General features: G+C 35.3%; 1 protein-coding gene across 1 annotated transcript; it reads left to right on the top strand.

Annotated features, from left to right (window-relative positions):
- The first annotated feature begins 985 nt into the window (after positions 1 to 985).
- Positions 986 to 6,384, top strand: wdr74 (WD repeat domain 74). Its single transcript, XM_051685903.1, has 10 exons — positions 986 to 1,129; positions 1,279 to 1,385; positions 1,482 to 1,606; positions 1,730 to 1,793; positions 2,802 to 2,945; positions 3,043 to 3,144; positions 4,736 to 4,892; positions 5,149 to 5,291; positions 5,503 to 5,556; positions 5,736 to 6,384. Exons 1-10 carry the CDS (start codon positions 1,069 to 1,071, stop codon positions 5,913 to 5,915), a joined length of 1,137 nt encoding a protein of 378 aa, XP_051541863.1. The 5' UTR covers positions 986 to 1,068; the 3' UTR covers positions 5,916 to 6,384.
- The last annotated feature ends 8,549 nt before the right edge of the window (positions 6,385 to 14,933 follow it).

The following is a 14,933-nucleotide window of genomic DNA, read 5'->3' on the forward strand; positions in this document are numbered from 1 at the left end:
TCTTATGAACTCAAGTTTTTGTCCATTATGTATCCACATTTTGCTTTTGGAAATGTTCTTTTTATCTATAGTAAGGCTGATATATATTTCAAAATTTCTGAAAATATAATTTATCCTATTAATATTCAATCTATGATGATATTAAAGCTGCTGTAATCGATTTCATTTGGAATACATCGCATAAGCCCTGTTGTACCCTATTTGTGGATTCCAAAAGAAAGGCCCCCTGGGGTAAAAGGCTTCTTTGATTTTATTTTCTCCCAAAACACTATATAGCAACAAAAACTAGCACAGCACTTTCCTAAACACCTGTTTGTCACAATGCACTGCAAAATATTCAAGATCCATGAGATCTTTGCGTGTGGTGTCTAAAGGTTGATTTTGAGGCAATATGATCTCATTTTTAATATTTTTTAAAAAGTTGCCAATTTATGTAGCTAATGAAAATCCCTGAAATTATCTCATTTATTGTGAAACAAAATACTTATCTGTGATTTTCTTATCTGTGTTTTGTTCAAGGTGATTAAATCAAAAGTTTTTAAATAACTCTCCAATAAGTGAAAGGATAGTATTTGTGGTAAAAAGCCCCCGTGTTGCAGGGACTAAAGGCCCCTATAAAAAAAAAAAAAAACATTGTTTTTTTTAAGTGAGGCTTAGAGATTTGTTATGAAAAATGTTCAAAGTGGGTTTACTTTGACAGATCCAATCACAATGAAGATTAATTTGTGTATAGAATACTTGAGATGTTTTAAAATGCCAAATGGGTTTGAAATTAATAGGAGACTGTGCACTTTTTTCTGAAGTAGTTATTTTGAGTAAGCATTATCTTAATTTGTTACTCGGAAAAGCATCTTGCTGTTTCAAAATTATTTGCATTAGTTGACCAATTTTGCACTATAACTATTGCCCCTATAACTGCACGATATAATTATACTTTTACTTTTTAATGTAGAGCGGAACCAAACTTCTTTGATAGCGCGTCACACCCGGACGACATTGTATGCGCACAGTAACGTGGAGCACTGTTTTGATCAATTTACTAGCTCAATATCACCCATTTCAATTGAAATGGCTGCCAACAGCCAAATGTGCTCAATATGGCTTGGATCTGAAACGGGTATATTAAAAGGTAAGGTGTTGTTGGGAGCAATCCGTCCTTTTGTCGATACATTGTCTGATTTTCTTAACTAGCTAGCTAGACGTGTATGGAACACGTGAGTTGGCACCACATCATGGCCCTAAACTAATGTCTTGTAATTATCCATATTTCAACCCAAGGGGTGAGTCTCATCAAAAAGCAGGCGTTTAACTTTTGTGAGATGAGCTGTTTGAGTCGAGATCAGGAGGTGTGTGTGATGGCATGGGGAGATACACACGAATCAGAGGTAAGCAAGATAGAGAAATGCAAAAACAAATTAAACACCATGGTTTCGAGATTGGCATTAATAGTATGTCTTTGTCTATATGTATGTGTCTTTCAGGTGCTGGTGGGTAGTGTAAATGGCACAGTGAAAACATTCAGCACGGATAAGGGGATCTTTACAGGGAGCAGAGAATGTGGGGATCCTTCCCAAGGCAGGTTTACAGGACTGGCAGTAACTGACAGGTGGCTCTCAATACTTTAAGCTTTTCTCCATTGTGATATATAAATTAATTATTATTATTATTTAATTTATTTTTATTGATCTTTATATATGATCATCATTCTTTGCACCTCTCACTTTTCCAGTTCTTTGATCACGTGTGTGGAGTCGGGACTTCTGAAAGTGTGGAAAGAAGGCAGTACAGACACAGTAAGTTGCCTAGTGTACTCGCGTGTAATTGGACGACATCTCACCTTCGATTTGCCCCAGTTATTGTACCCTCTACTGTTGCTGAGATCTGTAATTTGCTGGGCTGGTAAAATTGGGAGGATGTTTTGTACCCATCAAGACGGCTCACTTCTTTCAAATCTGTCTGTCTGAACATTGGTATTTCAAATGAAATTTTACTCCGTGACAGCAGTGTCCTGGATTGTGACATGCTATTCTTCATCTAAAAATATTTGAAATGTCATGTTTTTAATTCTTGTATAATTATTATACATGCATTTTGGTAACACTTTACAATAATCTTCCATTTGTTAATATTAATGCTGTTAACTATATACAACTTTTGATTAAAAATGTTTTATGTTGTATGTTGTTATGTTGAAATATCATATACCAAGGTTAATTAATACTGAAAAAGTATTGATCATTGAAAATTCATGTTAACTAATATTGTTAACTAATTTTAACAAATGGAGTCTTATTGTAAAGTGTTACCTGCATTTTTTATAGCCTTATTTTAGGCTTGTAGGCTACATGGAATGTTTGTACATTAAAAATGCTTTTTTTTTTTTTTTTTTACTTAAACTATTTAAGTAAACTTAAAACAGCAAATAGATTATTAAAAATGGTTGAGCTAAAATCTTGATGTTGAATAAAAATCTAATTTCCCATGTAATTTTATTTATTTATTTATTGTACTGTATTACAGTATAGTATGAAATGAAAGGCAGGACCGAGGGACTTCTGCTATGATGTATAAATGCTATATGCATTAAATATATATATTTTTTTCATGTTGCGGTAATGAGAATATTATGATGACCATGTGATCTCACAATGCAAAAAATCTTAATGGCCCTAAAAATAAGATTCACTCTCTGTTTGCAGAATATAATTTCTTATTTGTTTATTTTGAAGTGAGAAAGGACCAGGAGATTTTCTTGAGAATCTTCCAATTGCAGATCCAACCCAATCTCTCTTTTTCCTTAGGTTGAAGTAAATGTTGGAAATGGAATTTGCAGAATGCGACAAAATCCCTCACAGCGTCATTGTGTGGCTACAGGGGGGAAGGAGAACCCTCTCAAAGTGTGGGACCTGGAGAGACCTGATAAACCAATATTCACAGCCAAAAACGTAAGGCTAAAAATACTAGAAACATTTCAGTCCCCAGTAGTTTATGATAGCTGTTTTGTACTGACTGTACTGTATATTTTTTTCTGAAAATGATCAGGTGGCCCATGACTGGTTAGACATGCGAGTACCTGTGTGGGTGAGAGACATTGGCTTTATCCCAGACTCGGATAAAATAGTAACATGTACTGGACACCACCAGGTTTGTTCAAGCTTTCTGCCTTTATACAGTATATACAGTGCCGTTCAAAAGTCCACATGTGAAAATGCTACTATTTTGTATTATTCTAACTTATTATAATTTATTTCATAACAAATTCTATTATCAGCATAATGATTTGAGTGGAAAATCAACATGAATTTCAGACTTAGTATTTAGTTTGTCCCCCCTTTGCTTTAATGACAGCATGCATGCAAGTTTGTGCAAAACTTGATGATCCATGTTATACCAACATGATTTGAGAATGTTCCAAAGAGCATCTTGTGTGCTTCATTTGAAGCAAGCAAGGAAATCTGACCTTTTGTACAAAGAAGTTAATATGGTCAATGTCACTTATTTGCTAATTTGATTTGTGACCTAGAAATAGAGCTATTCAGCCATGACGATAATTTGTAGGTGAACCCGGAAGGCTAATTCGCCATGGGTTCCCTCTGGATTTTCCTATGGATTTTTATAATGGGGTTTTTCAATTTATGAGTAAAATGAGGTCTGTGGTAAACATGATTTGACAATATGTGGACGGTTTGTTCTACAACATAAATTAGTCACATTCATGCCTCAAACGTGAATTTTGGAGTTTTTAAAAAAAGTATGCATTTCAATACGGCTTCAAAATTCACTTTTGAGGTATGAAAGTGTATAATTTATGTTGTAGAACAAAATGTCCACATATCAAATAATGTTTACCACAGACCTTATTTTAGAGTTTAAAACCCCCATTATAAAAACCCATAGGAAAATGCTGGGGAACCCATGGCGAATTCTTTTCCAGGTTTTTGGACTACAACGTGAACAGCTCTATAGGGTAGTTTCTTAATAGTTCTTATTAATTTTGCATCATATTTCTCTATCTTAATTTTCAAAGTCATAAAGCTTTTTACCAGGTTTAATTAAATTATGAATGTCAGAGGGGCCTGGGTAGCTCAGCGAGTATTGACGCTGACTACCACCCTTGGAGTCGCGAGTTCGAATCCAGGGCGTGCTGAGTGACTCCAGCCAGGTCTCCTAAGCAACCAAATTGGCCCAGTTGCTAGGGAGGGTAGAGTCACATGGGGTAACCGCCTCGTGGTCGTGATTAGTAGTTCTCGCTCTCAATGGGGCACGTGGTAAGTTGTGCATGGATCACAGAAAGTAGCATGAGCCTCCACGTGCTGTGAGTCTCCACAGTGTCATGCACAGCGAGCCACGTGATGTGCGGATTGACTGTCTCAGACTTGTCCTCCGCCACCCAGATTGAGGTGAGTAACCGTGCCACCACGAGGACCTAGTAAGTAGTGGTAATTGGGCATTCCAAAATTAGGGAGAAAAGGGGATTAAAAAAATAAAATAATTATGAATGTCAGATTTCCAATGTGAACTGCACTGTGTATATACCCACTACATATTTATTCATACATACATTTAATTGATTTTTCCAGCTATAAATGAATATATTTGAGATTATCATATTTTTCCTTTTGTGCTTTAATTATTATTATTATTATCATCATCCATGACTAGCTGTTGCTTTTTAAAGATTTGTGATCAAATTGGACAGATTTGTCCCGCTCATCTTTGTTCCTTCCTCCATCAGGTGCGAGTGTATGACCCCTCAACATCCCAGAGGAGGCCAGTGATGGAGGCCAAGTTTGGAGAGTACCCCCTCACAGCACTCTCTCTCCCTGCCAGTCAGGGTACAGTGGTTGTGGGTAATACTCACGGGCAGCTCGCCATCCTGGACCTCCGGAAAGGTAAGTAGTATGAGGGTGCTCACTTATTTTGTTCTGGCAGAATTGGATGTGCACAAAAGCATATTCAGGTGTTTTAATTGAGAAAGGGTCAATTGCTTGTGCTTTTTGTCCTTATGTGCCCTGGATCTGTGCGTTTGGCTAGTATTAAAGATGTATTTAGCCAACCAGTCTCCAGATATGCAGTATAATATTGAACTCCTGAGAGAGTTGTTGTCTGACCCCACTCTCTTCTCTGTCTGCCTGCGTCGTGCCACAGGGCTTGTGTGTGGGTGTCTCAAGGGTCTGGCAGGGGCAGTGCGGGGGTTGCAGTGCCATCCATCTCTCCCATTGGTGGCCTCATGTGGTTTAGATCGTTTTCTGAGAGTACACAGCCTGGAGGATTGTTCCTTACAACACAAGGTATGAGCACACAAAAATCCAGGTTTCTTTAGCAGTACCTTCTGTCTCTCTTTCCTTTCCCTCTGCACTTCATCCCTCTCTCTCCTTTAATTTCTGTTTAGCTCATCTCCTCTTTTCTATCTGTTGCAAACAACATATTATCATGAGTGCCTCCTACTCAGTGTTGTGCTTGTATAAATGGCCATTTTATTAACATATTTTCTCATTGCAGGTGTATCTGAAGTCACGACTCAATTGCGTGCTGCTCTCAAGAAGAGAACTGGAGGTAAGCAACAGTTTAGTGTCAAAGAGGGCATCATTTCGATGATTTGCTTTTATGTAACTACCAGTCAAGAGCAACATTACAATACAAGTAATTTCCTCACTGATGCCTGATTGTGTTCTTAAATACACTGCTTTCAAGTGACACATTTTTGTGATTCTTTATATACTCTTCTCTTTCAGTCATCTAGTGTTGATGTTACTGGAGATGTCGAGGAGGTAAAAGCAGAGGAAGAGGAGGATGAGGTTTGGGATACCATGCAAACAGTGACTGAGAAAACAAAAAAGAGGGTCGCCCAGAACAATGAAGCAGCTGTTTCCAGGGTAGAAGACAAAAAGAAGAGAAAAGTAGCAAAGAAGTGATGGAGAAAGAATTTTGCTTTTATAATTTTATTAACAGTTTTTTTTTTTTTTTTTTATTTCATGGGTATCAACGATGACCAAGCTGAAAAACTGAAAACCGAGTGACTGTTTAATATGGCTGTGTAATAATGTTTGTTGTTATTAGTTTCTCATTTTGGCCCATGAAATGGATTTGAACTTCTGTAAAATGAACTAAAATGTGATTGTCATAGTATCTTCTAAATGTGTTTAAAAAAAAAAAAAATATGCAAGGCTTAAATATATGAACCAGTTTTTTGTAAAAAAAAAAAATGTTTTACCATCTAACCTTGCAACTCTGAAGAGGATAGTGGAATTTAATGAGCACTCTGTACATCATAAGCACACAAATTGCATTTCAAAAGTTCATCCTTTTGTACTCACACAGCAATTGCTTTGCTCAAAAATAACTGTATTCAATAATAATAAAAAATGTTTTTAATTCTCTCAATTTTAAAAGCCATAACACATTTTCAAACTTAGTCTATTGTATGTATGTAGTGATATAAAATTAAAGAAATGTTCCGTGTTCAAAACAAGTTAAGCTTAATCAAAAGCATTTGTGGCAGAATGTTGATTACCACAAAAAATAATTTGGTCCTTTTTTGTATTTAAAAATAAAAGCAGTAAGAGTGAGGCATTTACTATGGATGTGAATGGGGCCAGTCCATAAACGTTAAAATACACAATGTTTCAAAAGTATAGCCACAAGATGTAAACATTATAACATGATTTTTGTGTATGAAAAATCTTAGTTGACATGATGATGTAACTGGAAAATGGCATAATAACGGCAGTAAATTCCTTATTTTGTCTAAGTAAAATAATGTTAAAGAATAATTTTTGCATCTTGTGACTATACTTTTCAAACAGTTTATGGACTGGCCCCATTCACTTCCATTGTAAGTGTCTTACTGTAACCTCAATATTTGCTTTTTTATGTAAGCAAACATCGGACGAGTTAATTATTTTTTTGTGGTAATCAAAATTATGCCACAAAGGCTGTCCGTCGATGCTAACTTGTATTGAACCTGAAATATTCCTTTAATATCTCCTGCTCAAGGCATGTGCATCTGCAGTAAATGTAAATTGTACATTTACTGAAACAACATACCTCTATGCTAAGTGGGTGTGTGACAGTTTCAATCTTACACATTACACTATACACATTTCAACACACCCTATCCTACCCCATTCTCTGATAAGAGAAGGGACATTTTGGTTTGGTGTAGAAGTCATGAACATTGTAAATGAGAATCTGTAGCTAATGACTGACATATTTTTGAACACTTGCAAAATGAATATGTAAGTCTCAAACGCGTGTAAAAAAAAAAAAAAAAAAAACACATTAGCTAGAATTACACTAAGGAATCAAACCAAATAACAACTGCACATTTTGGGTTATGACCAAACTCGGGACTCTTTGACAGACAGATTTAGCCCATCTATGCTCAGATTTAGTGTAAAAATTGCTTGAACTACAAAATCAATGATGTAACTGAAGTCATTTTCTCAATTTCAGTGTTGGTGTAGTTGTGTTTAAGCATCATACCCTTGCTTTTTTTGGATTGTAATATAGTAAAATGTAAATAAATAGCTTATAATAGATGAACAAATAGGCGATAAAGTCAGCATAAAAGTAATCCATCAGACTCCAGTGGTTTAATCTATATCTTCTGAAGCGATCCAGTCGGTTTTGGGTGAGAACAGACCAAAATGTAACTCCTTTTTCACTGTACATCTTGTCATCGCAGTCTCTAGACACGATCATGATTTCAAGCTCGATTACACTGCCTTGTGTTTGAAGCATGCACAGAGCGCTAGATGGTGCTATAGGAAGTGTAATTGAGCTTGAAATCATGCTTGCCAAGGAGACTGTTGTCAAGATGTACAGTGAAAAATGAATTACATTTTGGTCTGTTCTCACCCAAAATCATCTGGATCATGTCAGAAGACATTGATTAAACCATTGGAGTCTAATGGATTATTTTTATGCTGACTTTATCTCCTTTTTGTAACTTCAAGGTGATCACCATTCAGTTGCATTGTATGGACCTACAGAGCTGAGATATTCTTCTAAAACTCTTTGTGTTCAGCAGAAGAAAGAAAGTCATACACATCTGGGATGGCATGAGGGCAAGTAAATGATGAGAGAATTTTATTTTTTCGATGAACTTACCATTTAAGATGGAAACCAGGAGCTGAAGATCAAAGGGCAGAAAATATGGAGAGGGTAATGCAGTATGACAACAAGAACTGAACTCTGAGACCTTGCAGGGTGGAGAGGGGTATGAATCATGGTTGATAACTGGCGATTGAGAAGCATTTCTATTTATGCAAGACAACAGCCTCAGAATTGTTGTATGGTTCTGGTAAATGTTGACTGCCTAGATGCAGGTAAAAATATGCATGCTTGTGGTTTGACTTTATGCACTGTAATGAGATGTAAGATTTCATTTCCTCTTGATCTCCTCCTTTGGACTGCCGGGAACATGTTTATACCACATAATTCTTTTTGCAGTTTCCCACATGTAGATCAAGTTACATTTTGATTGTGGCTCTAGAGGTGAATCAAACAGGCTCAAAATTCTTTTCACATAAAGTAACACAAAACAGATTTTAACCCTCTACACCCATCCCGCCTCCTGCCCAAAGTACTTGTATATTTTGTGCATAGATGGATTATACTCGTGTAGTACATTAATTGACACCTCATTCTTGTGTTTGACAATCGAAATTACTTCACACAGTTTGTACTCCTGTGCTCTTTATCCTAACAATGGCAATAATTAACCCTCTTTTCCAAGCATTTATTGTCCTGTTATAAAGTCTTTTTTCATTCTTTGATCAATGTTTAGAGTCCATGGTCTATCTTTCTATTCTGATCATGCAGCATTACCTCAGCCTTTTGTGTACTATTACGAGTAATTAAGAGACTATGGCCTAAATCACACTGGTTTACTGGTCAAGACTGGGTACAACCATATGCACAGTGCCTGTAAACAGAACCATGTTGAAGAAATGTCATCAACAAAATCGAAAATTCAAAATAAATGTAATTTGATGTGCAACAAACATGTTTTATCGATGACATAGTAAATGTAATAAATTATGTTCAACTGTGGCTCCCTGTGGTTGTATGTGCACAGTAAACAATGAGAAAAATCCTGATTTTGATGCCTTTTTGGCCCAATACATGTTTGTACTCTATTTTAAGAAATCTCATTGAACACTAGATTGAAATTTAATTGTTTCGCCATAGTTTGTGGGAGAGCTCAAAAAGGGGTCCTGAGCTATAGTCTATGTGTAAGTCCATAGAAGCCCAGGATGTTGGATTGAGGGGCAAGGCCAAAAAGATGTTAAATATTGACAGGGTGTGTAATTATTAACTAAGCTTCAACTCCAAATCACTTTTAAACTGGCCTCTTTCGGCCTGACATTGCACTGCAGACAGACGCACCCCTCCTAACCATTTGGCTCTCCCTTTGTGTGGTCACCAACTTTGATGTTTTAATTTCCTTTAACTTTTTTAACCTATATTTTTGCTTTGCTTCTTGTCTTTCTGTAATCTCTATGTATTTGTATCCCCTTCTTTTGTTCTATGTAGTCTTTTTTTCTTGTTTTTTTTCGATACGTAAGGTTCCATACACTTGGGATCTCATGAGGAAGGAGTATAAAGGTAAGTGACCCTTGAATGAAAATAAATCTGTGGGTATATTTGTTAGGAACCTACATGTAATTTTTAAGATTTTGTGTAAATGTTTTTTTAAAAACTCCAGCACAATATTCAGTATATGGAAAGAAAAAATATAATAGAAAGACAAGCAAATGTAATACAGGTTCATATGAGCATGCAGTGAGTCTAATGCAATGAGACTGATTCCTTTGGTAAATTTCAATGCTATGGTCTGACTGTTTGTGAAAGGCTAGATAAATATTCTTATGTAAATATACCTGCATTGTCTAATGAGGTTAAAAGACCTTAAAGCATTTTAAGAGGATAAAAAGACTTAAATTGAAAGGACTTGTGCTCAGCCCTCTAGCATTTAAACTATTATTTTCCAACAGGATCTTATAAGTCAATGACAAAGCGTGTGAGTGAAGCAACACAAAATAGTGTGCTAGAATACATTATACACTCACTGAGCACTTTATTAGAAACACCTGTACACCTACATGTTCATTTGATTATCTAACCAGCCAATCATGTGGCAGCAGTATAATGCATAAAATCAGGCAGATACAGGTCAGGAGCTTCAGTTAATGTTCACATCAACCATCAGAATGGGGAAAAAAATGTGATCTCAGTGATTTCGACCGTGGCATGATTGTTGATGCCAGATGGGCTGGTTTGAGTTTTTCTGTAACTGCTGATCTCCAGGGATTTTCACACACAACAGTCTCTAGAGGTTACTCAGCATGGTGCCAAAAACAAAAAAACATCCAGTAAGCAGCAGTTTTGTGGACAGAAAAGCCTTATTGATGAGAGAGGTCAACAGAGAATGGCCAGACAGGTTCGTACTGACAGAAAGGCAACGGTAACTCAGATAACCACTCTGTCAGTTGTAGTGAGCAGAATAGCATCTCAGAATGCACAACACATCGAACCTTGAGGCAGATGGGCTATAAAAGCAGAAGACCACGTTGGGCACTTTATTAGGACCATAGTGTTCCTAATAAGTGTTCAGTGAGTGTATATGTCACTTAAGTTTGAATGCAAATAAACTGCAGCCAATCAAAATTTGTAATCATAATGTAATTTAGAATGCCATATTGTTGGCTGTTATCAGAACGAGTTGTTTTCTTTTCTACAACTTAGATTTGATTAAATATATGTAAGTAGGCTATTACTCAGACACAAAGTATGAAAGTACAGCAATTGGGAACTGTGATAAAAACAAACCTCCTACATGAGTTCATGCCATTGATTTTCTTTCACTCTACACAAATGTTGGAAACGGCTTTGGGATGAGAAAGTTAATGGTGAGTTCACAAGATGTTAACAAGAGCAGATAACAACGACTGACTCATCCAATGTGTACCTGCCTTAATTACTTTATTATGCTGTTTTTCCAAAGGTAGCAAGGAGGTTTACAGCAAGTCAAAGTCTAAAATATGAGTTGAATGAAGAAACTACAATGAGCGTGATAGAGATAGTGGGATGGGTATAACTTAAGTAAAAAAAGGAAGGGATTTGTACAAAATGAAGTCTTGGGTACATAAAGGCACATTAATTATTGAGAGACACACCTTTTGTCTCTCAGTCCACATACATATTGTGTCGAGCACCCTCGTTTTGACTGCTGTCATAAAATTGCTGTTATCAAGATCAGTCTTAGCACTTTGGACATGCTGTTGGCCATTGATTGAGTCTATGGCATGTCATAAAGATGAGAAAGAAACAAAGTCAAGGTGAATTCATGAGCCATCAGAGGAACTCTCACATGTCCTTAATGGCAGTCATTAACCCGTGTCTGAATCCTGACTGAACCTCTCTAATTCTTTTTTATACTTTCATTTCAGGTGACATCACTGCTCCTCTTTTGAAAGGCTTGGAAACTACTCTTTATGGAAAGAAATGGGGTATTAGATCTGTGACATTTGTGTAACAGCGTATGCAATTCATTCTGTTGTACTTTGAATGACTCGGTGCTGACTGGTTGTAACAGCAACTCCATGTGGAAGCTTTGTGTCTTCCAGTGGAGCTGCTGTTGCTTGCGGATAGTCACCTTTATCTGCTATAGCAACACAGGACACACGTTTTCCTTGAAATAAATGAAGAATATACAGTGCTAACCAAACTAAAGTCAGATATGCAATAACAAAACATATTTAAGACCATATTGAAGTTAATAACTAATGGCTGGCTACAAATGCTCATACATGCAACCAGAAAGCATGTTTAACCTTGTGTCTAGGAAACAGGGTGATGACCTATGAATTGACAGCCAGTATTTGCACTCTAGCTGCCTGTCAGTTCTGTAGGCCACTGTCCTGTTTGCCGTACTAAACACACACTGATTTGTACTGCATTTAAACAATGCAGGACGCCGTATAACATGCATAAATTAACTATCCAATGTTCATGTGTTTATTCCAATGTAACAATTAAAATGTGATATATTTGGTTTCAGTTGCATTAAATAATTTTGAAATCCATTTTCTATTATTTTTTGACTATAAAATAAATAACAAATTTCTCAGCATATGTAATTATTTGTCATTACTGTACAAATTCTATTTATCACTTTTCATGCATTAAAATTAGATCATAAAATCAATGTCATATGTTGCCATGTTTTAGTCCTAGTGAGCATGAGTCATTGAAATAAGGAAGGCAACTAACATATCAAATCACTTCAATGAACAAATCATTCCACTTACTATCTGAATCCAAAGCCAGGGACTCTCTTTCAAATGTCAAAGTGATTTCATTTTGTTTTGTTTTGACTTCAGTTTTCTTCTTCTTCTCTGAAAGGACAGCTTCCCATTAAAATAAGTCCAGGGTTTACAGGAAAAGTTCTAAGGTTACTGAAATAAGATTAAATAAGCATACAGTCACTGAATTAAGTCTTGCTTGAATGTCAGATAAGCCAGCAAGTAGAGAGAGACCAATTGTGCCATTCTGCAGTTATGTAAATGTAACAACAACCTATTCATTGATTTCAATGGAAGTTATGATTACATTACAAGACTGTAGATTATACGTCTGTATAGACTATATATGCCACTTGTCAGTTTGCATTTCTCCAAGAACTTAAAGCACTGGGTATGGAGGATGAAACCTGCAAAAATAATAAATAAATAAACAAAAACTTAATAAAATATATCTGCATATTTGTGCATAAATAAATATATAAACATTGCATGAAGGAAAAATAAATGCTGATCTACATACAGAAATAAATGAATGATTAAAGATATATAGAAATTTAGAATTTAAAATCAACTTTCAGTTTTGCATTTCCTTTAGAATTTTTGCATTTCCCCAACCATTTATTCATACTTTATACTGGATTATTTTGGCACTGATCGGTGCATTTATTTATTTATTTGTAAATCTTCTTGCACATTTAATATATATTTATTTATTTAATAAATTTATTTATGCGCAAATATGTGGATTTATTTATTCATTTATGTTTTTGTGTATTTATTTATTATTTTTGCAGGTTTTGTCCTCCATAACTGGAAAATCCCCACAAACCACAGGGAATTCTGAAAGACTTGTGCCAATAATCTAACTTTAATTTTCACTCTCAGATATAAAGAAGCCTGTTTTCAGCAAGCTTTTTGTTGGTTGATTTACTTTTTTGTAAGCCTTAACAAAGAATTCTTTTGAAAATTTTTAATATTTTTGCTTAGTTTAATATAAAATAACATTATAGAGCTTCTCTGTTGGACAACACGGGTGATGACTGTCTTTTTTTCTGGGATCCCGTTATGACAGTAGATTCAGACCAACAACTGCCACTCTCCTGCAACTCCCGGACAAATATAGAAGTCAGTTGCATGCAAAAGAAACCCCCCACCCCACTCCACAAGACAGGATAATGGCTGTCCTTGACATGTGAAGTTCATACTATACTTCTGACATTGATTTAACCTCTTTAAATAGCTATATTATATTATATTATATTATAGGGTACAACGGAGCTAAAGGCCCCCTGGGGTAAAAGACAATTTTGATTTTATTTTCTCCCAAAATCCTAAACAGCAACAGAAACCACCATAGTACTTTCCTAAACACATGTTTGTCACTTTATACTGCAAAACATTTCTGATTAAAGAGATCATTGCATGCAATGTCTAAAGTTTGATTTTGAGGCAATTCTATTTAATTTTTTATCATTTGTTAAATTTTTGCAAATGTATAGATAATGACAATCCCTGAAATGATCACATTTATTTTTAGACAAAATACTTATTTGTCTTTTTCAGTTTTGTTCAAGGTGATTAAAGCAAAAGTTTTTTAATAACTGTCCAATAAGTAAAAGGATAGCATTTGGGTTAAAAATCCCCCCTGTTGCAGGGACTACCCCATAAAACACATTGTTTTCTTAAGTGGGGCGAAAATATTTGTTATTAAAAATGTTCAAAGTGGGTTTAACTTGACTAATTCAATCACAATAGAGATTAATTTATTTATAGAATTCTTTAGATGCGATGAAATGCCAAATGTGAATAAAATTAGCAGGAAATTTTTAACCCTCTTCTGAAGTGGTTATTTTGAAAAAGGTACAAAAGGCACAAAAAAAAAAAAAAAGGCATGTTAATGTCTCAAAAGTATTTGCCTACATTAACAAATTCTGCTTATAACTATTGCCCCTAAATTTACACAATATCCCTTTAACCCCCCTAGGGGCCTTTTACCCCAAGAGTGTGGTTAAAGGCTCCTGTGCCACCTTTTTTTTTTTTTTTTTTTTTTAAGAGTTTTATTCAAAACAAGCCTTCCGTTATTTATTTATTTTTTTCCAGACAAATTATGCTGCTTCATCAGTATTCAATAAAAAGAAGAATATTTTTTTTTTTCATTCTTGACACATTGTGTGACCATATAAAAAGCTAACTTTTCTTAAGGTGTGCCTTTAGCCCCGTGTTACCCTATTATATTATGTTATATTATACTATATTCAATATTTATCATTGTATTGCCTCCGAATTACTCATTCATTCATTTAAAAATAAAGTGAAAATTTAAGACATTTGTGAGGGTGATGGCTTCTATTTAACATTTAGCATTTTAATGCCTCTGAATTACCCATTCATTTATTTATTTGAAAATAAAACGCAAGATATTTGACAGTTCAATCATTCAGAAATACTCCTTACACATTATAAGACAGCACATAGATTGCATAAAGATAAAATGTTTTGTTTCTGTTCGATTAAAAGAAAATAAAACAAGTTCCTTTTTCTAACGAGACGTGAACATGAGCGGTTCACAGAACAGCAATTTGGGGAGGGTGTGGCTCTTATTTTGGAATCTCCTTGAGTTCC

This window comes from Myxocyprinus asiaticus, chromosome 43 (genome assembly GCF_019703515.2).
Source record: "Myxocyprinus asiaticus isolate MX2 ecotype Aquarium Trade chromosome 43, UBuf_Myxa_2, whole genome shotgun sequence".
Classification (NCBI taxonomy): domain Eukaryota; kingdom Metazoa; phylum Chordata; class Actinopteri; order Cypriniformes; family Catostomidae; genus Myxocyprinus; species Myxocyprinus asiaticus.

Excerpts from the sequence above, each read along its gene's own strand:
- wdr74 (XM_051685903.1), top strand. The coding sequence starts at position 1,069 with ATGGCTGCCAACAGCCAAATGTGCTCAATATGGCTTGGATCTGAAACG. Across the intron at positions 1,794-2,801 it reads AAGAAGGCAGTACAGACACA|GTTGAAGTAAATGTTGGAAA; the intron begins GTAAGTTGCCTA and ends CTTTTTCCTTAG. Across the intron at positions 4,893-5,148 it reads CATCCTGGACCTCCGGAAAG|GGCTTGTGTGTGGGTGTCTC; the intron begins GTAAGTAGTATG and ends GTCGTGCCACAG.